Below are 25,693 nucleotides of genomic sequence, written 5' to 3'. Positions count from 1 at the left end.
GAGTTGCTAGGGCACCTGGGGCTCCTCTTGGCTGTGACAGCTTCTGACACTGCCCTTATTTGGGGGCAGCTTGGATGGTTTTGAGTAGCCCTAGTCAGACATGCCTTAGAATCCATTGAGATTCATCTTGTGTGTTTTTTATTTTAGATGGAAGTACATGGGTTTGGGAGAAGAAAACTAGAGAAGTATATGCCATTCTTAGCACAAAGTTGATGTATTTTTATGGTCAATTTGACCTTGATCACCTAGTCCATGGACCTTCATAGTTCTCCAATGTCAAGAATCTCTTTTTTTCATTCTTTTTAAAACTTTACTCCCCCCATCCTCCATTTGTCTCTTTCTGTGCCAGTACTAGAGCTTGAACTCAGTGCCTGGGTGCTGTCCCTTAGCTTTTTCATTCAAGGCTGGTGCTGTACTACTTAAGCTATACCTCCAATTTGGGGTTTTGCTGATTCATTAGAGATAAGGGCCTCATTGATGTTTCTGTTTGTGCTGGATTTGAATTTCTTTTCTGTTTTTAGATTTTTTTTTTTGTTTTGTTTTTTTGGGGTCCGGTTGTGGGGCCTGAACTCTGGGCCTGGGTGCTGTCCCTCAGCTCTTCAGCTCAAGGCTAGCACTCTACTACTTGAGCCACAGTGCCACTTCCGACTTTTTTCTTTTTGCTTATGTGGTGCTGAGGAATCGAATCCAGGGCCTCAGGCATGCAAGGCAAGCGTTCTACCACTGAGCCACCTTCCCAGCCCTGGATTTTTTTTTTTTTGAAAGAAACGAAAACATTAAAATACATATTTAAGGGTTCATTTTCCTAACATCACATTATCTGACCTTTTCCGCTTGACTCATACCTATACTAGATATTGCAAACAAGGGAAACCATGGGACCTATGCTTCTTTGGGCCTGGCTTACTTCACTTAATATAATTTTTTCCAAACCTTTCCATTTCCTAACAAATGGGGAAATGTCATTCTTTCTGATGGAGGCATAGAATTCCATTGTGTATATATACCACATTTTCTTGATCCATTCATCTACTGAGGGGCATCTGGGTTGGTTCCATATCTTAGCTATGGTAAATAATGCTGCAATAAACATAGTTGTGCTGGTAGCTTTAGTGTGGTCTTGTTTGTAAACATTTGGGTAAATGCCCAAAAGTGGGATTGCTGGATCATAGGGGAGATCTATGTGAAGTCTTCTGAGGAACCTCCATACTGCTTTCCAAAGTGGTTGAACAAGTTTACATTCCCACCAACAATGAAGTAAGGTTCCTTTCTGTCCACATCCCCTCCAGCATCTGTTGTTGTTAGAGTTCTTGATTTTTGCTGTTCTAACTGGAGTGAGGTGATATCTCAATGTTGTTTTGATTTGCATTTCTTTTATGGCTAGGGATGTTGAACATTTCTTCATGTGTCTATTGGCCATCCTTGTTTCTTCTTCAGAGAAGCTTCTCTTTAAGTCTTTCGCCCACTTATTTATTGGGCAGTTGATTCTTTGAGGATTTGTTGTTGGGTGGTTTAATTTTTTGAGTTCCAAGTATATTTTAGATATGAGACCCTTGTCCGTTGTATGGCTAGTAAAGATCTTCTCCCAATCGGTGGGCTTTCTATTGATCTTGCCAGCTATGTCATTTGCCCTGCAGAAGCTCTGCAATCTTATGCAATCCCATTTGTCCAACCTTTCTTTGATTTGTTGTGCTTCCGGGTCTCTATTCAGAAAATTTCGACCTGAGCCAAGGAGACCTAGGGTTTCTCCTATTCCATCCTGTAATGTTTTCAGAGTGTCTGCTTTGAGTTCAAGGTCTTTGATCCATTTGGAGTTGATTCTGGTACAGGGTGATATATAAGGATCTAGCTTTAGTTTTCTACATGTAGTTAACCAATTTTGCCAGCACCATTTACTGAAGAGGCTGTCTTTCTTCCATTCTATTGTTTTAGCTTCCTTATCGAAGATTAGATGGCTATAGGTCTGTAGGTTCATTTCTGGGTTTTCAATTCTATTCCATTGGTCCTGAGGTCTGTTCTTATGCCAATACCAAGCTGTTTTGATTACTATGGCTTTATAGTAGAGTTTGAAATTTGGTATTGATATTCCTCCAGCAGTGTTCTTTCTGTTGAGGAGCGTTTTTGCTATTCGGGGTCTTTTATTGTTCCATATGAATTTTTGGATTGCCTCCTCTATTTCCTTGAAGAATGAGGGTGGAATTTTGATAGGTATCGCATTGAATTTGTAGATAGCCTTGGGAAGTATTGCCATTTTCACGATGTTAATCTTGCCAATCCAGGAGCATGGGAGGTTTTGCCATTTTTTAAGTTCTGTGTTGATTTCCTTTTTCAAGATTTTAAAGTTTTCATCATAGAGGTCCTTCACTTCTTTGGTTAAGTTAATTCCTAGGTATTTTATTTTTTGTGGGGCTATTACAAATGGAGTTGCTTTCCTAATTTCAGCCACACTTTTCTCATTGTTGGCATATAGAAAGGCCATTGATTTTTGGGGGTTAATTTTATAACCTGCTACTTTGCCAAGTGTTGAATCAGCTTGAGTAATTTGGGAGTGGAGTCTATGGGATTCTTTAAATACAAGATCATGTCATCTGCAAAGAGGGAGAGTTTTATTTCTTCTTTCCCTAATTGGATCCCCTTTATGTCTGCATCTTGTCTTATTGCTGTAGCTAGGCATTCTAATACTAGATTGAAGAGAAGTGGAGAGAGTGGGCATCCTTGTCTTGTTCCTGAGTTAAGAGGAAATGGCTTTAGTTTTTCACCATTGAGTATAATCCAGCCCTGGATTTGAACTTCTATCATTAGATCTCAGCTTCCTGAGTAGCTAGGCATGCCCATCTCTTTTGAGAAGGCCTGGTGATGTAACACATTATTGGCTGTTTGCTGTGCACCTGGTACAGTGTTGTGTGGCAGGGCTATGAAGACATGCAAGACATGATCTGTGCTTAAGCATCCCAAGAATGAACTGCAGTTCAGATGTGTGCAACAGCACTTTGTGCACCAGGGAATGTGCAGTGAGAGTGTTCATAGGGGCTCCAAGGAAGTTAGTTACCTGACAAGGCTTTCTAATTTCCTGATTTTGTGCTTTCAGTGAATTTCCATAGTTCCCTTCCATTTCCTTCAAACCATAACATTTTAAATGTTACAAAAGGGAGAGAAAATTAAGGAAGCTAGCATATTTCTTTTGGAGACATATCCAGAGACTCGTTATTTTTAAGCATTTGCTTAGCATTTTGTGTTGAAAGCATTTTCAAGTCATTAATTAGTAATTCACATTAATATGTAGATGGAATTAATCTATTCCAGGCAGAAGTTTTTCTTGAGGAAATAAAAAGAAACTTAAGTGCTATTCCTTTCCACCTACATGTCTCTCCTCCCCTCTGCCACACTTTATCTTGATCATGATTTGGATGATCGCTCTGATTATTGCTCTCATTAAGCGCCACAGGTGTCTGTGGAGCTTCCACAAAGTTCGGGTTGGGTGCTTTCCCTCTCTTCTGGACTCTAGGCTGTATGTAGGCTGCTGTGTGGACTCATTATCACTTGAAAATGAAATTGGCCTCATAAATAGTCATCCTCAGAAAACGAATGGCTCTCCCATTTTTATTTTAGTTGCATTCAGCTGAAAGCCTTTTAGGTTGTATTCTTGTTTAAGAAGAGGTTTTTTTCCCCTCCTTTTATCCTTCTTGCTGGTCCTATGGCTTGAATGCAGGGCTAGGTCTTACATGCAAGGCCAGGAGATTTTTTGTTTGATTTTGTTTGTTTGTTTTCCCTCAAGGTTAGTGTTCTACCACTTGAGTCCCAGCTCCACATCTGTCTTTTTGGTGGTTATTTGAAGTTATGTGACTCAAGGACTTACCTTTCTTTCTGAGCTGGTTGAAAACCATAATCCTCAGATCTCAGCCTCCTGAGTAGCTAGGATTTCAGGTGTGAAACACTAGTAGCTGGCTAGGAGTTTAGTTTTTACCTTCAGAAAAAAAATCTCTTCCTTTCTGTGGAAAAAGGGCTCCCCTGTCCTCGTATTTGACCAAGACAATAATTTTCCACCCTGTACAGATGAGGAAACTGAGGCCCATGAGGACCAATCTCAAGACTGGTAAAATTCAGAGCTGATATTTGGAGTCTTAACCTCTGGTGGGAGAAGCTTCCAGAGGATGTGATGGTCTCCTCATTACACTCTTGTCTTCATTTTGTCACGTGGTGAGCTGCTTCAAGAGCTTCCTGTCTATGAGGCCCCCTGTCCTCTTCCTTCCTTCCTGTCCTGACACAGAGGAGGTATCCTGAGTACTAAGATCTCTGTGACATCAGTCATGTATAGAATCAGCCTATTGTCCATGTGGGGTAATAAATCTGAAGATTGTATCCCTGTCCTCAGGGAGCTCTTAGTGTGATCAGGGAAGAGATGCCTTGTACTCCTGGGATCCCATTCATTGACCCCCTCTCTTTCTGCCCTTGCAGGAAATGCCTGTTTCAGTAAGCAGTTATTACATGCCAGGCTTCATACTCACAGACTGCTATCTGTGACAAACTACTTATTAGTAGGTGAAATTATTGTTCCTCTTACCAGATAGGGGATGAAATTCCTACAAAAATCGTTTTAGGGCCAGGTGCCAGTGGTTTATGCCTGTAATCCTAGCTACTCAGGAGGCTGAGATCTGGTTCAAAGCCAGCCTGGGCAGGAAAGTTTGTGAGACTCTTATCTCCAATAAACTACTAGAAAACCAGAAGTGGTGAGGTAGAGCACTTACCTTCAGCTGAAGAGCTGAGGGATAGCACCCAAGCTCCATGACTGACAAAACATAAAAAATAAATAAAAAATAAATAAATAAAAAGTAATTGTTTAAGGAAGGAGCTAAGAGAAAGAAAATATAGCTAAGAAAAATGAGGGCAGCCGAGGTTACTGATCTCCATATCTAAGAGATATAAAAAACATTCAAGTTAAAAAAAAAAAAAAGATTGCAGCCAGGTGCCGGTGGCTCAGAACTGTAATCCTAGCAATTCAGGAGTCTGAGAGCTGAGGGTCCTGGTTTGAAGCCAGCCTGGAAAGAAAAGTCTGGGAGGGTCTTTATCTCCAATTAACCTCAAAAAGCCAGAACTGGAAGTGTGGCTCAAATGGTAGAGCACTAGCCTTGAGCAGATAAAGCTAAGGGATAGGTCAGTCCCCAGCTGAGTGGGGCTCAGTGCCCTAGCTCTGAATTCACTCTCCAGTACTGGCACCAAAATAGGAATAATATTAATAATTACTTAAGAAGCAGGAAATACTTAGAATTTGGTAGATGTTGAGTCCTGAAGCTCCCTGTTGAGTTGCCTTGTTTCCTTTGTAGTACTGTTGCAGTGTACATGGTGTGTGTGTGTACACAAGTAACCCTATTAGTTGTTTTATTGTGACCGTTAGGACCCATGAGTAAGAACTATTACAAGAAAACAGAGGTGTTGAACAATATGCTTTAAGCCACAACAGTAGATTGCCAAGCCAGATGGGCCCAGGTATCCTTGATTCTGGAATGTGCACAGTTAACCAATCACAGACAGTATTGGAACCTTGGTTAAATCCCAGAGAAAATAGTTCTTTGCTGTGGAGGCTACAAGATAGCCAGGTAGCCCTGGAAAACTGGCCAAGTGAACATCCTGTGTTAAAATAGGGAGAGGCAAGTCAGTAAGGTGGAGCTCTACAATGCTCTGAAGGAAATGGGCAAAAGCGAGAATACGTGTCCTAGAGGGCCTTGATGTAAGTCTTCTCCCCACCCCCAGCCCAGAAATTGTCCCTCAGCTTTTTGCTCAAGGTTAGCACTCTGCTACTTGAGTCACAACTTTACTTCTGGCTTTTGTGTTGCTTTATTGGAGAAAAGGAACCTCATTGAATTTCCTGCTTAGGCTAGCTTCAAAGCGAGGTCCTCAGATCTCAGCCTCCTGATTACGATTACAGGCATGAGCCACTGGCACCCATCCTACGATACTGTTCTTAATGGCAGTGGCAGTCAGATGGGGCCTTCATCCATGTTTTATATGATCTCATCCTAATAGATACTGTTCTCAGGCTAGAGTCTAAGGGACTGGCTGGAAAAGCTCAGGCCTGGCCACAGTGACAATTCAGTGAGTTACATTTCTTGGATTTGGATGCAGGCCATCTACTTTGCTTCTTGGGCTCTTGCTTTCAAGTGCTCTGCTCGACTATACCTGGAGTTTCTGGTAAGACGCATGGGTGAATATGAGTACTTTCTCTCAGGTGATGGCCATATGGGGAGGAACAGAGGACAGTGGCCCACCCTGGTTTCACTATCCCTTATTACTGATAGCAGAAATACCAGCTTGTGTTCAGAATGGCTTAGAAGCAGCTCTTGGTGGCTTTGCAGCTTGGCTTTCAGTTCTGGCATGACAGTGCATTGGGAAGGTTCTGGATCCAGAGTCAGGCTCAGCTTTGGGCTCAGTGTCTGCCACGTGCTAGCTCTTGCTTCCATCCCAGATGAGTCACTGTCCATCTCTAAGCTGCCCTGCCATGTCTCCTCCTCATATACCTTCTTCTGATGAAGAAATTCCCTTCAGATAAATAGAGATTCCATGGAAGGAAATTGTTCATGTACAGCTGGTTTCTCCACAAACAATTGTTCAATTTTATTTCCCTTTCATTTTTCTTCTTCTTCCCAGAGATCACTGCCTCTAAGACCTTGATAGCAGATAGACTTAGATGATTACATGTAAATTGGAGCTGGCTTCTGAAACTCCAGGCGAGTTTCTGCCGACCTGGGAGAATTTTTTAGGGCCCTATGCACCTAATGCATTTTAGTCTTTATTTTTATTTTTCACCTATATTTTTCTTCTCATATTACTTCTAGGTGCCTTTTATTTTCCTTTAGGACTCATGCATAATTTTGGCTGCTTTTAGGTATAATTAATAAAAGGCCCAAATCATTTCAGTGATAGGAAGATTTATTATTTCACATAATAATAACCATGGCACAAGGGTAACTGTAGAATTCATTAATTCAGTTGCTCAGTACTGTCTTCTTTTTTTTTCTCTTTTCTTTTTTGTTGGTCATGGGGCTTGAACTCTGGGCCTGGGCAATGTCCCTTAGCAACTCAGCTCAAGGCTAGCATTCTACCACTTGAGCCACAGTGCCACTTCTGGTTTTCTGCTGGTTTACTGGAGATAAAAATTTCACAGGTTTTCCTGCCTGTGCTGGCTTTGAACCGTGATCCTCAAATCTTAGCCTCCTGAGTAGCTAGGATTACAGGCATGAGCCACCTGAACCCAGCCTGTCTTCTTATATTTATATTCCTACCATCTTTTGAATTGACCATATTGGGTATATTCTCCCAGCTAAAGTTCATCGTCACAAGTTAGCTATTGCAGCACCAGACATCTATGAAAACACAGAAAACAACAGTATGAATGATGGGACAAAATCAGGATTTGTTTGTAAAGAGGAATGAGAAGTGACTGCTGAGGTGATATTAATCCTTGATAAGAAGCATGTACCTTTTCTCTTTTGCCTACAGGTTAAGAACAAATATGTTGTCATGGCATAATGTGATATACATACTGTGCCCTCTACTATTATTTCCTCATTTTACTTCATTCTGTTCCCTACACTAGAAGGCCAAACCAGACCACTAGCTATTGCCAGTACTAGGTACACCTCATTTTTACCTCCGTGTTTTAGGCAGGCTGAGCCTGTGCCTGAACCACACCCTGCCCATGTGCCCTGCCCTGCAGCTGTAGCACAAGACAAAAACGGCTAGAGTCAATAGTAGAAGCAGAACTCTCCTCTGCTCCCTCCCAAATATTATTTTAGACACAATCTTTTTATTTTTATTGTAAGATAAAACAGAAAATACAGCTGGCGCTGTTGGGTTATGCTTGTAATCCTAACTCTTCAGCAAGCTGAGATCTTAGGACTGAGTTTCAAAGCTAGCCTGGACAGAAAAGTCTTTGAGTCTCTTCTCTCCATCAAACCATCAAAAAGCCTGAAGTAAAGCTGTGGCTCAAGTGGTAGAGTGCCAGCCTTGAGCAAAAAAGCTAAGGGACAGCACCCAGGCCTTGAGTTGAATCCTCAGAACTGGCACCCCACTCAGGCTCTATCCAGGATCCTGCTTTCCCTTGATCTGTCAGACCTCCTCTGCCTCCTCCAGCCTGTGACATTTCCAATGTCTTTTCTTTAGCATGAGCTTGACACTTTTGGAAAGGGCAGCTACTGATCTTGTGGGAAGCCTCCTAGTATGACTTGGGTGAGTGTTTTTTTTTTTTTATTTTGTTTGGTCCTGGGGCTTGAACTTAGGGCCTGGTTGCTATCCTTGAGCTAGTTCTAGGCTATCACTCTACCACTTGGATCTAAAACACCACTTCCAGTTTTCTGGTGTTCACTGGAGATAAGAATGTCACAGACTTTCCTCTCTGGGCTGGCTTTGGAGCAATATCCTCAGATCTGAGCCTCCTGAGTGGCTAGGGTTTCATGGGTGAGCCACTGAGACCCAGCTAGGCTGATATTAGTTAGTTAGTTTGTTTTTGTATGCCTAATTTTATGACTGAATGAGAAAACTCAGTACCTCATATCAGTTTCTGATGTCTCATTGCCTGGGTGTATCTTTGGTCACCTACTTAAGGTGATCCTTGCCAGTTTTTTTCAGGATGAGGCCACTGTTTCTTATATGGTAATTGGCAAATAATCTAAGTCTACAGTTCAATTGCAAAGAGATTTTCTTCAAAGGGTATCTCTGTGCATGTTTAGCTTAAGAAACAGATGGGAAACAGATACTACGGTTGAGAAGGACATGGGCCAGGTTGGTATCCCAGCAAGATCTTCTGCCTCCTCTCTAAATGGCCCAGCTGATGAAGTGCCTGTGCTTCAACCTCAACTTCTGTTTGAGAACCTAGCCTGATATTGTTGATTTGCCTATAAGGTTTTCTGCACTTGAAGTTCCCTGCAAGAGGGTTTCCTTCCAAACTGAGATTCATAAAGTGAGTTAGGTTTAACAGAAGCAACATAAAATGGAACTGGAATCAAGAAGCATTTATTTAGCATTTATTTATCTGCTACTATGTTAAATCTAAGGAAGGTGAAAGTCATAGTCTCTGTCCACAAATCCAGCACCTTTTCTTCAAGGGGAGGACTTTGTTTTCGAGACCTAATGAAAAAACATTAAAAAAAATCCCCCTGAGGGAGAGCACTAGCCCTGAGCAAAAGAAGATCAAGGACAGAGGCCAGGCCCAAAGTTCAAACCCAGCATAAAGAAAAAGTTTATGGGTGATTTTCACTATCTATGAGATGAGCTTAATATTCTAGTTTAGAAGCCTGACACTAGTGCTCACACCTGTTATCCTAGCGACTCAGGAGGCTGAGATCTGAGGATCATGGTTCTGAGCTACCTTGAGCAGGAAAGTACGTTAGACTTTTACCTCCAATTAATCAGTAAAAAGCTAAAAGTTGAGGTATAGAACAAGTGGTTAAGTACCAAACTCCAAGGTAGAGTGGGAGGCCCTTAGTTTAAGTCTTATTATAGGTGTATGTGCAATATACATACACACACATGAAATTTTAAAAGTTCCAGTTTAGCCCCAATGATTCTTCAGGAGATTAAGGTGACATAATGATAAGGAACCAGAGTACTGCAAGAGGGCACAAACATACTTGTTGACATGGATTTAGAAGTCTGGTGGAGTCTTTGGAGGCACCTGCACCTAAGTCACTAATTAGGGCTGATGTGCTCCAGTAGTGTTAGTTTTCTGATTTGGATGCTGATTATCCTTATAATCCCTTTCTTTACTTAAATTGTATGATCTTTTGAGCTCCTGTTCTGACACAATGGTTTAACTACATTTGTTTTACTGTTCTCTTTAAATAGCTTTTCACCTGTGAGACTCTTATCTTCAATCACACACACACACACACTCACACACACACACACACACACACACAGTTGGAAGTGGAGCTGTTGTTCAAGTGGCTGGGCCCTAGGCTAGAACAAAAAAGCTCAAAAGCAATTCCCAGGCCATGGGTTCAAGCCCCAGAAATGAGGTAAGAGGAAGGTAGCAGCTATTAGATGAAACAGCAGGATAAGAGGCCAGAGCTAGAGTGGTCAAGCCTATGATCCTAACTACCTAAGGAAGTTGAGATCTGAGGATCCAGATTTGAAGCCAGCCCAGGCAGACAAATCAGAGATTTATCCCTAAATAACCAGCCTGGGTTCAATTTCCTCACCTGACAGAAACAAAAACATAAAAGTAAACAAAATTTCTGGGGAAGGTTTATTTCTTATGATGGCTCTTCTGAAAACACTGAAGCCGTAGAAAACATGGATTCTCTTTTTCTCCTCTCCTGTCTCCCTTTTTCTTTCTTTTTTCTTTTTCTCTGTGCTCTCTTTCTGTCTAGCACATGCTAGGCAAGATATGTAACCACTGAGTTTCATACCTAACCACATGTTTGGATTCTTAGATAATCCAATTCTCACTGGGTGCCAGTGGCTCACGCCTATAAACCTAGCTACTCAGGAGGCTGAGATCTCAGGATCATGGTTCAAAGCCAGCCTGGGCAGGAAAGTCCATGAAACTCTTATCTCCAGTAAACCACCAGAAAACTGGAACTGGCTATATATCTCAAATGGTAGAGTGCTCGCCTTGAGCTGAATAGCTGAGGGACAGCACCCAGGCCCAGAGTTCAAGCCCCATGACTGACAAAAAAAATACAATTCTCTTTACCTCAGAAAAGTTCCATTTTCCTTATATTTATAACCTTATGCCTTTCTAGCTCCAAAAGTCCAGACTTCACACATTTACACTGCTGAAGGATAAATAATGAGATGCATCTTTTGATGAGGGAAGGGTCCGGGGTCATCCTAAAAACCACAAATCAAAGCATCTTACACTTCTGCTTAGAAACCTACTGCCATTTCCCATTAAGTTCCATATTAAGAGTTAAAACTATCCTGAGCTGGGTGCAGGTTGCTAATGCCTACAATCCTAGCTACTCAGGAGCCTAAGGTTTAGGGATCATAGTTCGAGACAAGCTTGGGCAGGAAAATCTGAGATTCATCGCCATTTAACCACACATACGCATACGCACGCGCGCGTGCACACACACACACACACACACACACACACACACACACACACACACACAAACACACACACACAGAAAATAAAAAGAAAACTTCATCCCATCTTATAAGCCTGACAAGACATGGTGTCCAAATCCCAGACCTCATCTTATCTTTGTGCAACCCCCACCCCCATTTATTTGTGCCAGTCCTAGAGCTTAAACTCAGGGTCTGGGCACTGTCCCTGTGCTTCATTTACTCAAGGAACATACTCTACCACTTGAGCCACAGCATCACATCTGGCTTTTTCTGTGTATGTGGCACTGAACCCAGGGCTTCATGCATGCTAGACAAGCACTCTACCACTAAGCCACATTCCAATTTACTTGGCCTCCCTTTTTTTGCAGCTTTTTTCTTTTTCTTTTCTTGGATTGCTAAAATTTGTTAAGGCCTTTGCATTTGCTAGTTAGTCCTCCCTCACCTTTTCCTGCCCCATTCATATAACTAAGCGTCCTCTCAAACACTTTGCTACTGGCCTGGACAGCCCTGTTCTGCCCATTTGGGCCTTGCCAAGTCAGTGGCTTGGGTGACCCCTGACCTCGGGATACTTGGCACTCAGTACCTCTCGGATGGTCAGATCTTCAAAAACACAAAGGCAGTCTCCTTTTCCAAGCCAACATCACTCCAATGACTATGGTCAGCCAACCTTTAAACCACTGGTTGGTGCCCAAACTCAACAAACCAGACCCCAGCCGCATCAGATCTAAGAAGAAGCAGGACCAAGAAGTACACGCGGCCAGACCCACCCAGCAGGGGGAAGTATTCTCCAGGCATTGGGAGCATGTTTTGGAGGTGTCAGCAGTGGCTGTGGTGCTGGCTGGGTGCATGGTACTCCCCAAGTTGTGGTCGGCAGGAGCAAGGTAAGTCCCAGAGTAGGTGCTGGTAGCCTTGATTGCTGAGAAGAGAAAATGAAAGAAAAGGTGGCCTGAGGGTGTGTGGTAGGTGTGAGAGACACAAGCATATGCATTTTGGTTCCTTAAAAATATGAATCCCTTCAGCTTATTTTTTTCTTAGTTCACTGGTGTATTCTCTTCCAATTCATCATAAAATACCCAGAAAACTTAGGAAACCATTAAATAATGCAATTTCACTTTCACCTACCTGTTATTCATTTATGTTTGCTGTGAGATGATGAATTCATTGAGAGTAGAGTATCTACATTCCTTCTACTAATAATATTAACAGCATAAACAATATAAAATCATAGTCTTCCAGTCTAGAACATTCTAGATGATTTTTTGGTCGGTCCTGGGGCCTGAACTCTGGGCCTGGGCACTGTCCCTCAGCTCTTCAGCGTAGGGCTAGCACTCTACCAATTGAGCCACAGTGCCACTTCCGGATTTTTCTGCATATGTGGTGCTGAGGAATCAAACCCAGGGCATCATGCATGCAAGGCAAGCACTCTACTACTGATCCACCTTCCCAGCGCCTCTAGATGATCTTTAAATCATGTAGATTCAAATTTAGATGGTGATGACCAAAAAATAGAGATTACCATTGTTTCCTATTTCAGAGTATGTCCTAATCTTATATGAAGTTACATGAATTACATTTCTACAATGATATATTTTGTATGTATTACATATCGTGCATGAATTACACATATTATACAACACACACACACACACACACACACACACACACACACACACGTATACATACAGCTTAGCTCCAAGGTGTCTTAAAGTTGCTCTCTGGTTTCATGCCTTGTGATTGTTTTTCTCCCTGGTATTTTAATGGCTCTAGGCAACTGGTACCATATATAACTTTGAGCTTTCTCATGGATTGTTTTTATACCTTTGAACTCTTTCTCTGGCATTTTCACCTATCATAATCCTATGTACCTCTCATGGCAGACATTTGCAGATGCCTATGGGCCTAATAAAGTTAACATAAATGAGTGAATTGAATTCGAGTGCCAGTTTTGAGGTGCAGGAGCGTTGCCTGAAAGGACCAGTTGCCTGAAAGGACCATTTGGCATGAGGTAGTTATTAACCAGTCAGTATAGAGCCTTTGTTTCAAGTTTTCAAGGGAAATTGGACACTTGCACATTTGTATGAAGACTGGTTTTTTTGTATATATTTTTTACTGTAAAGATACTGTACAGAGGGGTTACAGTTACATGAACAAGGTAATGAGTCCATTTCCTATCGAGCAATGTTACCTTCTCCTTTGTTTTTCTTCTTCTTTTTTTTATTGTGAAAGTACTGTACAGAGGGTTTACAATTACATGGGCACGATAATGAGTACATTTCTTATCAAGCATTGTAGGCTCCTCCTTTTTTTCCCCTTCCCATCCATTCCCATCCTCCCCTCTGTCCCCCCATCCTCCCCGCCCCCCACAAAAGTTCATTTTCGACATGATGACTTGTACATCTCATTGTTGCAATGGGTCCACCTGTATCCTTATTTAAATGATTTGTTTTTCCCCTTTCCCTCCACAAATTATACCGACACTAAATACAGTGAAAGCAGGGGTTATACTGTGGGGGAGGGACATACAAAGCAACAATGAAATAATCTTATAAATGTGTTAGAAACAATCACATGAAAGAAAAAAAGCATTTGAATACATATCTTAGAGTTCATTTCCCTAACATCACCTTATCTGACCTTTTCTGCTTGACTCAGACATATACTAGATATTGCAAATAAGGAAAACTATGGGACCTATGTTTCTTTGGGCCTGGCTTATGAAGACTAGTTTTTAAACATGGAACTCATTTAAAAGTTTAGACACTATATAGATAAATTAAAAACATCTCTAGGCTAGGTTTGACACTCCAAGCTCTAGACTTTTGTTTGGTACTTTGTGTATGAATAATGTCTTCTGATTCAAAATGGTTGTTTTCCTTTCTGTTAGCATTTTTGGTGTATATCTTAATTATAGTAGTGTGCTGGTCTTTCTGCCTTATTAGTTGCTAGTATGTTTTTAAAATCTATTTGAGGGTTGGGAAGGTTGCTCAGTGGTAGAGCGCTTGCCTTGCATGCCTGAGGCCCTGAGTTCAATCCTCAGCACCACATAAGGAAAAAGTAAAAAGCCGGAAGTGGTGCTGTGGCTCAAGTGGTAGAGTGCTAGCCTTGAGCTGAAGAGCTGAGGGACAACGCCCAGGCCCAGAGTTCAGGCCCCATGACTAGACCAAAAAACAAAAAACAAAAACATAAAAAAAACAAATAAAATCTATTTGAAACATTTGATATCATATATTGGCTCTTTCCTGCATGTAGTCCATGTCTCTATAGAATAGGTTTATACATACCTATGTGTATGGGTGAAGGAGGGTGAAATAAAATGAGAGAGAGCAAAAAAGAAGAGGGTGAAGGAAAGGGCAGGAAATATATTAATTCTCTCAAGCTATTTGGTTCTCCTTCTCTTTGTTGAAGGGCCAATATGATATTGATTTAATTCCCAAAGAGCTCTTCTGGAAGGAATTAGATTGGGTATTTGAATTGCTGCTCAAAAGTTGATTTGAGGTGCTGGGAATGTGGCTTAGTAATAGAGTGCTTGCCTACCATGCATGAAGCCCATTGCTCAATTCCTCAGTACCACATACACAGAAAAAGCCAGAAGTGGGCTGTGCCTCTCAAGTGTTAGAGTGCTAGCTTTGAGCAAAAAAAGCTCCAGGACAGTGGCCAGGCCTTGAGTTCTAGTCCCAGAACTGGCAAAAATAATGTTGAAGTAGGAGGTCAATGGATATAGCCAAATGGTGGAGCTCTTCCCTGGTATGTGTGGGGTCCTGAATTCTATTGCTCACACTGTAAAAAAAAAAAAACATAAGTAAGTATGAAATATAAGTCAATCGTCATCTCTTTTTTTAATTTTTTTATTGTAAAGATACTATACAGAGGGTTACAGTTACATGAGCAAGGTAATGAGTACACTTTCTATTGAGCATTGTTAACCCCTCCATTGTTTTCCCCATAACATTCCTTCCCTCCCTACCTCCCCCGAGGTTCTTTTTTTTTAAATTGTGATTAAGTGATTACATAATTTCCAAAATTTCACAGTATTGTGGAATAATGATGCTCATTTAAAGTCACAAGTTCATTCTAACTTTCCTGGAGCAAATTGTCTATCACAGTCTATAACATATAACAGTGTAGACATATACACCATACATGTGATCAGCAGCATGGGGATATTTAGTAGTGGTTCGACCAGATGAGTGAGAGTTCTTTGTTTCTTAAGTCCTGTTAATTTTGTCATATCACCTAACATTTTGGATTTAGCATCCACTTATCAGGGAGACCATGTATTGTTTGTCTCTTTGCTCTTGGCTTACCTCGCTCAACATGATTCCTTCTAGCTCCATCCATTTCCCTGCAACTGCCATTATTTTGTCATTTCTAATGGCTGCATAATATTCCATTGTGTATAGATACCACAATTTTTGGATCCATTCCTCTGTGGTGGGGCATCTGGGTTGTTTCCATATCCTAGCTATTGTGAACAGTGCTGCAATAAGCATGGAGGTTCAGGGTAGATGCCTAAAGTGGTATGACTGGGCCGTAAGGGAGGTCAATCTTTAGCTTTATAAGGACCCTCCAGACTGCTTTCTAAAGTGGTTGTATAAGTGTACATTCCCAACAGCAGTGTAATAGGGTTCCTCTTTCTCCACATCCCCTCCAGCATTTGTCTTTGGCTGATTTGTGGATGTGGGATATTCTGACGTCATCTCTTTCGTAACATCAAATGTTCCAATACTAACAGAATTTTGGTATATTTATGATGAATATTTTTAATAATAACAAAATGCCCAGAAAGTGTTTCATACTTATAATCCTAGATATTCCAGAGAAGGAGATAGGAGGATTATGGTTTAAGAGCATAGCAAACAAAAAGTTAGTGTTTCAGAGATAGCAAGCATGGTAGTTTATGTCTGTAATCTTAGGTACTTGAGAGGCAGTGTAAGAAATTCGTGGTCTGAGGCTCACCTGTGCAAATTAGGAAACCCTATCCAAAAAACAAAAGCAAAAGTATTAGAGACATCTTTTAATCACTAGGGCCACCACTACAAATAGGAAACAAAACCCTAAAAAACTGTTCTGACAGAAATGTTTTTGGATAGATTAAATCTCTGGAAGAGTTTTAGTAGTAAGTGATTACTAACGATTTTAAAGGATAGTCAGTAAAAGGGGAAATAGATAATGAACCTCCTCACAATGAAAAACTTGCTCAGGGAAAGACCCTAGGAAGACAGGAAAATGATAAACTATAAACTAGCATGAAATATTTGCAAACCACATAGTAGAGGAGTTAAATCTCCAAAATACAGTGTTCTCAAATCTCTGTAGTACATAATGATAAAAACCAAACCAGAATGATTCGATAATGACCAAAAGATACAAATAAATGTTTCCCTGAAGAGTATATATTCAGCAAATAAGCACATAAAAGGATGCCTTGGTCCCAGCCCTTAGAGAAATGTAACTTAAAAGGCACAGTGAGGTACCACTACATACCTGTCTAAATGGCTCAATCAAAATAGTGACAACACAAGATTGATCAGAATTCAAGTGAACTTGATTATTCATACATTGCCACTAGGAAAGTAAAATGATATTTTACTTGGGAAAAAATAGAACAATACCTGGTTTTTGGACAGTCCTGTGGCTTGAACTCAGTCCCATGGCACTATCCGTGAGCTTCTTTTTAACTCAAGGCTAGCGCTCTACCACTTGACCCACAGTGCCAGTTTCTGTGTATGTGGTACTGAGTAATCAAACAAAGGGCTTCATGCATGCTAGGCTACTACTCAGGTACATGCCCAGCCTAACAGTAACATTTAAAATTTAACTGAGCAGGCATTTTTCCCAGAGATAGCTTTCATTCCCATAAACACCTGTACATAAGCTTTCTGAATCATTTTATTTCTGTGATAGTCCCAAAGTACATTTATACCATGGACTATTCAGAAACAGTAAAAAAAAAAGTCTTAATACAAGTGGGTCTGGAGGGACTTAAATGCTGTGTAAAAAATCTTAACAAGTGACATGCTATGTAATTCCATCTATACTTCTTTAAGTGACAGAATTTCAGTTGAAATATGTTGAAAGCTGAAGATTGGTGGATTCTGCCACAATGAATTATGCTTCAGTTATGAAAGCTGTTACTAGGAGAACCTGGTGGAAGATCTGTGGGATCTTGTCTGTATTAATTTACTAATGTTCCTGCCTGTGACTCTGTGAAAGTGTCAAAAGATTTAGACAAATAATTTATACTAAAAAAAAGCTGACCTCAATCACTTTTTCCCTTGGACTTTCTGATAAAGATGATCCTGAGACTCCAGTGATAACTGAAGCAAGTCCTATCCTTGAAGAAAGAAACTGTGAGTCAGTGGAGAATTCTGAGTCTGTGAAGAATACTGAATCTGTTGACCAACATACCAATCAAGAGACTTAAAGGAAGCTGTAGTGTCCAGTTGAAAAAACCAGAAGTTGGGTCTTCCAGGGACCCTGAGACTTCAGAAGTTCTCCCTTTTCAGGTATCACAGAATCTCTATTTTTTTTGTGGGTTGTGGGGCTTGAGTTCTGGGCTTGGGCACTATTTCTGTGTTCTTCAGCTCAAGGTGAGCACTCTACCACTTGAGCCACAGTACCACTAATGGTTTAGTGGAGGTAAGAGTCTCATGGACTTTCCTGCCCTGGCTGGCATTAAACCGTGATCCTCAGATCTCAGCCTCCTGAGTAGCTAGGATTACAGGCGTGAGCCACTGGTGCCCAGCTAGAATCTCTATTAAAATATTGGGATTTAAAAATATTAGAGTTTACCAGGTACCCTTGGCTCACACCTGTAATCTTAGCTACTGAGGATGCTTAGGTCCAGATGAATGCAGATTCCATCTCCAACTAAATGCCAGCAAAGTGCTACACTAGAGGTATGGCTCAAGTTGTAGAGTGCCAGCCATGAGCAAGGAAGCCAAATGTGTGAAGCCCTGGTACAATGAGAAAAACAAATCATTTAAATAGGGATACAGGTGGACCCATTGCAACAATGAGATGTACAAGTCATTATGTCGAAAACGAACTTTACAACTTTGGTGGGGGGTCAGGGAAAACTGGGTGGAGGGACGGGGGGAGGATGGGAAGGGATGGGAAGGGGAAACAAAGGAGGCGGCTAAATGCTTGATAAGAAATGTACTCATTATCTTGCCCATATAATTGTAAACCCTCTGTACAGTATTTTCACAATAAAAAAGACAGATTCAAGCTCAATGCTAATTTAGGTTTACATTTCTTTTCTTATTTTTACAACCATAAATAATAGTTTTTCAGTTCTATAAATGCCATCAGCAGTAATTTCCTTTGCTGCATGGTGCCTACATAATAAACACAGATAACTGTCTATCAGTCAAGCAATGCATTAAGCAAATATTATTAGGTTCCCATACTTTAGCTAATAATTAGATAACTTATGTATATTGTACTCTGGCTCAACAATTTTTCACACTTTCTTGTGTCTTCCCCCCCCCCCATTTACTGGGACAATAGGAAACTTTCCAAAGATATACCCCAGGCCAGATGGAAATATTGGGGCCCCGGGGGCAAGTCCTTGCTCTCCTCAGCCTCAGCTACAGTGGCCACAGTGGGTAAAATCATCAGTCATTTCATTACTGTCTGTGTGCGTTTTACAGATTTGTGTTACAAAGGACTTAGTTAATAATTCTCCTTCCACATTTGTTCAAGGGTTTATTGTTTGAAGAAAAATAATCATGAGATGATAGACACTGCTAGTAGAATTGGTAGCATTTTCTTATTAGAATGAAGTCTAGGAATTGCTATAAATGTCTGTTCTTTAATGATGATATATCAGGGTTTTGTTTAAAAAATGTTATACTAAGGAGATATTTTCAAGGAATAATTACCCCAATTGTTAAAAATAACCTGTCTTATAGCATTCATGATTTTAGATATACACACTTTGATATTTCGTTTTTAGAATTTAGCTTGGTAAGTTTGGGTAATAAAGAGCAACAAATTTAATTTTTCTCTAGGACAAGATACTTCAAACATCATTGAAACGACAGAGTCTTCCCTTGGGATCCCTAGTCCCAGTGAGATTTCAGCTGAAGTCAAGCTGCTGAAGGTCAGTATAGAGAAACATTAAGTCCTAGGATACTTTGGATTCAGTAGCTAGCTTGTGCATTTTTGATATTAAGGACATGGGGACATCCTACAGCTGTGGTGGGTTGCCTTGTGAATCCAGCTGCCAGTTAGAGATCTGTGTCTTGTAACTGTTCATATCTCTCTACTCTGCATCTGAAGTAATTTCAAGGACTGCTGTATAATAAAATTATATTGCCATATATGCTGAATATAAGAATTACTTAGCACTTTATATGGCAACCACGGTTGGCTGAATTTAAAACGGACAGGACCAAAAAAGATTTTTGTTTATTTAGGGCTATTTTTTTGCCTTTTGTTTTTTGTTTGTTTGATTTTCTACCTTTTGTTTTTTGATACTAGGCATTGAACCCAGGATGTTGCAATTGCTAGGTAAGTGTTTTGCCATTGAGCTGAGGTACATTCTAGCCTTTTCTCTCTCTCTTTTTTTTTTTTTGCATTTGGGTTTTTATGAAGGTGAGGGTTTATATATATATATATATATATATATATATATATATATATATATATATATATATATAGTGAAAATACCATACAGAGGTGTTACAATTACATGGACAAGGTAATGAGTACATTTCTTATCAAGCATTATTGCCTCCTCCTTTGTTACCCCTTCCCATCCCTTCCCATTTCCCGTTCCCCCCACTTCCATCACCACCCCACACACACCGTGCCAAAGTTGTAAAGTTCGTTTTTTGACATTGTTGCAATAGGTCCAACTGTATCCCTATTTAAAATATTTGTTTTTTTTCCTTCCCCTCCACAAATTATACCAACATCAAATACAGTGAAAACAGGGGTTATACCGTGGGGGAGGGACATACAAAACAACAAAGAAATCATCTTATAAATATGTTAGAAACAATTGTACGAAAGAAAAAAAAAACATTTGTGTCCTTATCTTGGGGATCATTTCACCTACCATCAACTTTTCTTACCGTTTCTGCTTGTCTTAGACATATACTAGTTATTGCAAATAAGGGAAATCATGGGACCTATGTTTATTTGGGCCTGGCTTACTTCACTTCATATAATTTTGTCCAACTCTCCATTTCATAACAAATGGGGCAATGTCATTCTTTCTGATGGAGGCATAGAATTCCATTGTGTATATATGCCACATTTTCTTGATCCATTCATCTACTGAGGGGCATCTGGGTTGGTTCCATATCTTAGCTATGGTAAATTATGCTGCAGTATACATAGTCGTGCTTGTAGCTTTAGCATGGTCTTCTTTGTGATCACTTGGGTAAATGCCCAAAAGAGGGATTGCTGGGTCATAAGGAAACTCTATGTAGACTCTTTTGAGGAACCTCCATACTACATTCCAAAGTGGTTGAACAAGTTTATACTCCCACCAACAATTCAGAAGAGCTCCCTTCTGTCCACATCCCCTCCAACATCTGTTGTTATAAGAGTTCTTGATTCTAGCCATTCTAACAAGGGTGAGGTGGTATCACAATGTTGTTTTGATTTGCATTTCTTTTATGGCTGGGGAGGTTGAGCATTTCTTCATGTGTCCATTGGCCATCCTTCTTTCCTCTTCAGAGAAGTTTCTCTTTAAGTCTTTAGCCACTTATTTATTGGGCAGTTGTTTCTTTGAGGATTTGTTGTTAGGAAATGAAATTTTTTTGAGTTCAAGTTGTATTTTAGATATGTGACCCTTGTCCGTTGTATGGCTAGTGAAAATCTTTTCCCAATCGGTGGGCTTTCTATTGCTCTTGCTATGTCCTTTGCCATGCAGAAGTTCTGCAATTTCATGTAATCCCATGTGCCCAACCTTTCTTTGATTTGTTGTGTTTCTGGGTCTCTTTTAAAAACATTTTGGTCTGTGCCAAGATTTATTCTTCGAAGTTTGTCTTGATCAAAAGGAAACCTGCACTTCTAAGCCGTATGGAAAAGTTTTGAAGACCAGTTTGTTTTCTTCATCTCTCACAGCCCGTATTGTTTCTCATTTAATAGTCTTTGCTCATCTCTATTTTTTTTTCTCTGGAAGCAGATTTATTCTATCTGTTTTTCTCCATCTTCAGAGTTATATCATGTTTTGGCGTATATACCCATCAGAGACTAACAGGTTCCACTATCACTACTTGTGTATACCTAAGAGAGAACTGGATTGATATACCTTTGGGTCCATAGTGCATGGGTCAGTAGCCATGTCAGTAGACATGGCTGCAAAATACTCCATATATGAGGCACTGTTCTTACTGATGAGGCTATTTACTGTGAGGCTATTTTGGCTGTGACTAACACACTATGTGTTTAAAAAATGAGTTTATTTTTCTCCCTAAAGGACTCTAGAAATAGACTATTGCATGTTGTTTTGGTGAACGTAGGGTCCTGGTACCTTCAGTTTTCTTTGTTGTTTACTTTATGATTTTGTAATTGTTGTCAGATCATGCTGTGAGTGCAAGTATGGTATTCTCAAACACATAAGCTCAAATTCAGGAGTTACAGAGACAGGAAGTTTCATTTCTCCTCATGCCCCCAGCAACTAGAATGGTTTAATGTCTAACTCTGATGCTTTGAGATATTGGGAGATTAAATTGTTAGCATTATCAGAAATTTTTATCAGGAGTTGCTTTTAGTGGGCAAAGAAAACAGGAGTTAGAAGTATGTTTGGATAGTAAACAGCAGTGACTTCATAAACACTTGAAGGACATCTGTCATTCAGAGCCATGTTTTAAGAGGGGAATGAAAATCATGGAAAACCCTGGGAAGAGTGGCTAGTATTAATGTCTTAAAAACTTGGAGAGTTAATGGATCATGCATATGAAAATCTAAGGAAAAGAGATAGGGAGAATATACCCTTTTTATACCTTTGAAGGCTAGCATGGAGGGCAGAGTTTAGGTTGTGTTTACTTATGTCTCATGAGTAGAGAACTCCCACTACTCAGTGGAAGTTTTATGGACTTAGATTTTAGTTGAATATTAAGTGTACCAGAATAGAATTGGTGGCATTTTCATCCTAAAGCCTTTCCCATCTTCTAAAGTTCCTAAGGAGAGAAATTAATTTCACTGTGAAGGAAATTATACTAGAGATGGATCTTTTTAGAAGTTTGAGGTAAAAGATACCAATGAAATCACTCGGTCATCTTTTTTGCAATTTTGTCATGTTCCTTTAAGGATGTTGTCTTCTGCTTCGTGTGTGTGTGTATGTGTGTGTGTGTGTGTGTGTGTGTGTGTGTGTGTGGTATTCCTGGGGGTTAAAATCAGGACCTGGCTGCTGTCCCTGAACCTTTTTGCTCAAGGCTAGCACCCTACTACTTGAGCAACAGCTATACTTCTGTGATAATTACTTCTTTTTTTTTTTTTGGTGATTAATTGGAGAGATAAATCTGCCTGGACTAGACTACCTTGCCTGGTCTGGCCTCAAACTGTGATGCTCAGATCTCAGCCTCCTGGATAACTAGAGTTCCAAGTGTGAACCACTGGCATCCAGCTAGTTAGCTAGCTAGCTTGCTTGCTTCCTTGCTTCCTTTCTTCCTCCACCCCACTTTTTTTTGTCTGTCATGGGGCTTGATCTCTGGGTGTGGGCCCTGTCCCTGCACCCTTCTGCTCAAGCGAGCACTCTAGCTCTTGAGCCACAGCACCACTTCTGGTTTTCTGAGTGGTTTATTGGAGATAAGTGTCTCACAGTCTTTCTTTCCCAGGCTAGCTTTGAACGGTGATCCTCAGATCTCAGTCTCCTGAGTAGCTAGGATTATAGGTGTGAGTTACCGGTTTCAGGCCTCTTTCTTTTTTAATGTTTATGTTCTGGCACTGGGGTTTGAACTCCCATCTTCACAGTCTACCTTGTCCTCCTCCCCCACAGCTGGCACTTGAACCCTGCCTCTGATTTTTGCTGGATAAATAAATGGAGATGAAAGTCTCACAGGTTCTTCTGCCCTGGTGGCTTTCCATTGTGATCTTTAGATCTCAGCCCTGAGATCCTAGGACCATAGGCGTGAGTCATCAGTGGCCCAGTCCTGCTTTCTGGATTCAGATTCATATTTCAAAACTTTTTAACTGTTACTAAAAGATACGGGTTACAGTTATATAAGTTGGGTAAAGAGTACATTTCTTTTTTATCAATCGTGGACATGAACTCTGGGCCTGGGCACTGCCTCTCAGCTCTTGAGCTCAAGGCTAGTTAGTGCTCTACTACTTGAGCCACAATGCCACTTCTAGTTTTCTGATGGTTTATTGGAGATAAGAGTCTCACAGACTTTGCTACCAGGGCTTGCTTTGAACCACAATCCTCAGATCTCAGCTTCCTGAGTAGCTAGGATTACAGGTATGAGCCACTGGTACCCAACTAAGAGTACATTTCTTTATTTTTTCTTCACCCTTTTTTATTTTTAATTTTTATTGTGAAAATGCTGTACAGAGGTGTTCCAATTACGTGGGCAAGATAATGTGTACATTTCTTATCAAGCATTGTAGCCTCCTCCTTTGTTTCCCCTTCCCATCCTCCCCCACCCTCCCCCACCCAATTCTCCTCCTCCCCCCAAAGTTTCAAAGTTTGTTTTTCCACATAACGACTTGTACATCTCATTCTTGCTATGGATCCACCTGTATCCCTATTTAAAGGATTTGTTTTTTGGACAATGTCACCACTTTCTTCTCTCTGTTAGGCTTGATTATAGGGAGTCTAGTGTAGCCTTCAATCTTAAGGACTAGTTAATCTTTACTGCTGAGCCCTGATTCCTCTGAATTCACTCTTATTCCTCAGGTGTTCAGTGAAGTCTGTTCACTTGATTGTTTAAAAACCAGATGTTTCCGCATAGCTTGTGCTATGGGGATTGTGTTGCTTACTACTTACACTAGTTCTTCTCCAACTGTGTGGCGTTACCTAGTGTTTTTTAACAGTATATTATTCAGATAAAGACACATGGGCACATCTGTAGCTTCTTGAAACATTTTACTTATATAGCTGCATCCTCTGAAGTTTTCTGACTTTCAAATGATAGCTGCTTCAGCCTTCCCTGATGCCAGCCTTTATCCCTGACTTACATTGTGTGTGAGTGTTCTGTTGTCTTTAGGATCTCCTCTGTGTGTTGGGGTTTGGAACTTTTCTCTAGGCAGAAAGCCCAGCTGTAGGGTTGACTTTGTTTCTCTTTTCTCCTGGACCAAAGTCTTTTATTTTGTCTTTTTTTCCATTGTCTAAAAATAGTTCTTTCTTATATTTTGTCTGGTTTTCTAGTTGCTGTATAGGAAGGCAAGTGTAATATCAGCTTATTTATAGTACTTGAAAGCAAAAGTTCTCTCCATAATAGAGTGTTTGTTATAATATAGTTTAATTACTTGGTGTACTTGTTGATCTCTTATATGATTTTTAAAGGTAAAAGAGAACTGATTATTTTTGAAACATACTCTTCTTTGTAATATATATTGATTCCCTTACTAAGAATCAGCATAGTCTTCTAGGACAAAGTTGAGCTATAATTTGCATACAGTAAAACTGGTTTTTTTGCAATATGACTTTGTGTTGAGTAATAATAATTATGTTTATACTGTATAGTCTCAGTATATTGTGATACACAGACACAGAATATTTTCTGTATTTGTATGGCTCACTGAGATATAAGAATATTTTCATTACCTAAGGGAGTTCTTTCATGCCAGTCTGTAGCCACACCGTTCTGTCTGTTCACAGCATTTTCCAACCATTGATCTCTTTCTGACTATAGTTTCCTCTTGTTTAGAAAAATGTTTACTATGTGTAGATAAATACTTTTTTCTTTTGCCAATTGTGGAGCTTGAACTCAGGACTTGGGTGTTGTCCCTGACCCTTTCTGTACTTAAGGCAGCTATCACTCTACCACTTGAGCCACAGCGCTATTCCCTAAATTTTTTGAGAAGTTATTTGGAAATAAGTATCTCATGGACTTTCCTGCCTGGAAGGCTTTGAACTGTGATCTTCAGATCTCAGTCTTCAGAGTAGCTGAGAAGGATTACAGGCATGAGTCACCAGACACCACTGCCTGGCTATTGTAACCTTTGTTTATTTATTTTGGCAATATGAAGTACCACTTGAGCCACATCCTTATTCCTTTCTTCTGCCTGTCTATCTATCTATCTACCTATCTATCTATCTATCTATCTATCTATCTATCTATCTATCTATCTATCTATCTATCTATCTATCTATCTACAGGGAGCAGTTTTGTTCTCAGAGATGTCAGTTCATAATGGCAGGAAGGTCATGGCAAAGCAGAATCAATCATACCATGGCAACTAGAAAGCAGAAATAGCTAGTTTGTTTTTGGATCCAATCACTGGCTTTTACTTGTGCTGGCTTTGGGCTACAATTCTGCCTCTACTTTGTAAGCAGCTGTGATTACAGGCGTAAACTGTGTCTTTGGATTCTCTTTTCATTCTTTTCACTGTGTAGCCTGACATCCTTGAACTGGATATGAATGTAGCTTAGGCTGGCCTCAGACTCACAATACTTATGCCTTAGTCTCTGGAGTAATGGCATTATAGGCATATATTAAAT

General features: G+C 40.3%; 1 protein-coding gene across 1 annotated transcript in view; it reads left to right on the top strand.

The window, feature by feature from the left end:
- Positions 1 to 11,721: 11,721 nt before the first annotated feature.
- LOC138815561 (protein FAM114A2-like) overlaps positions 11,722 to 25,693 on the top strand; it is a 46,747-nt gene continuing 32,775 nt past the window's right edge. Inside the window, exons 1-3 of the mRNA XM_070004987.1 lie at positions 11,722 to 11,948; positions 18,580 to 18,677; positions 19,083 to 19,174. Of these exons, the coding sequence (XP_069861088.1) occupies positions 11,722 to 11,948; positions 18,580 to 18,677; positions 19,083 to 19,174 (417 nt within the window). The remainder of the gene's footprint in view (positions 11,949 to 18,579; positions 18,678 to 19,082; positions 19,175 to 25,693) is intronic.

The sequence above is a fragment of the Dipodomys merriami genome, unplaced genomic scaffold, assembly GCF_024711535.1.
Source record: "Dipodomys merriami isolate MVZ:Mamm:240054 unplaced genomic scaffold, mDipMer1.0.p SCAF_65, whole genome shotgun sequence".
Taxonomy (NCBI): Eukaryota; Metazoa; Chordata; class Mammalia; order Rodentia; family Heteromyidae; genus Dipodomys; species Dipodomys merriami.
This window is presented reverse-complemented; position numbering and strand designations above follow the sequence as displayed.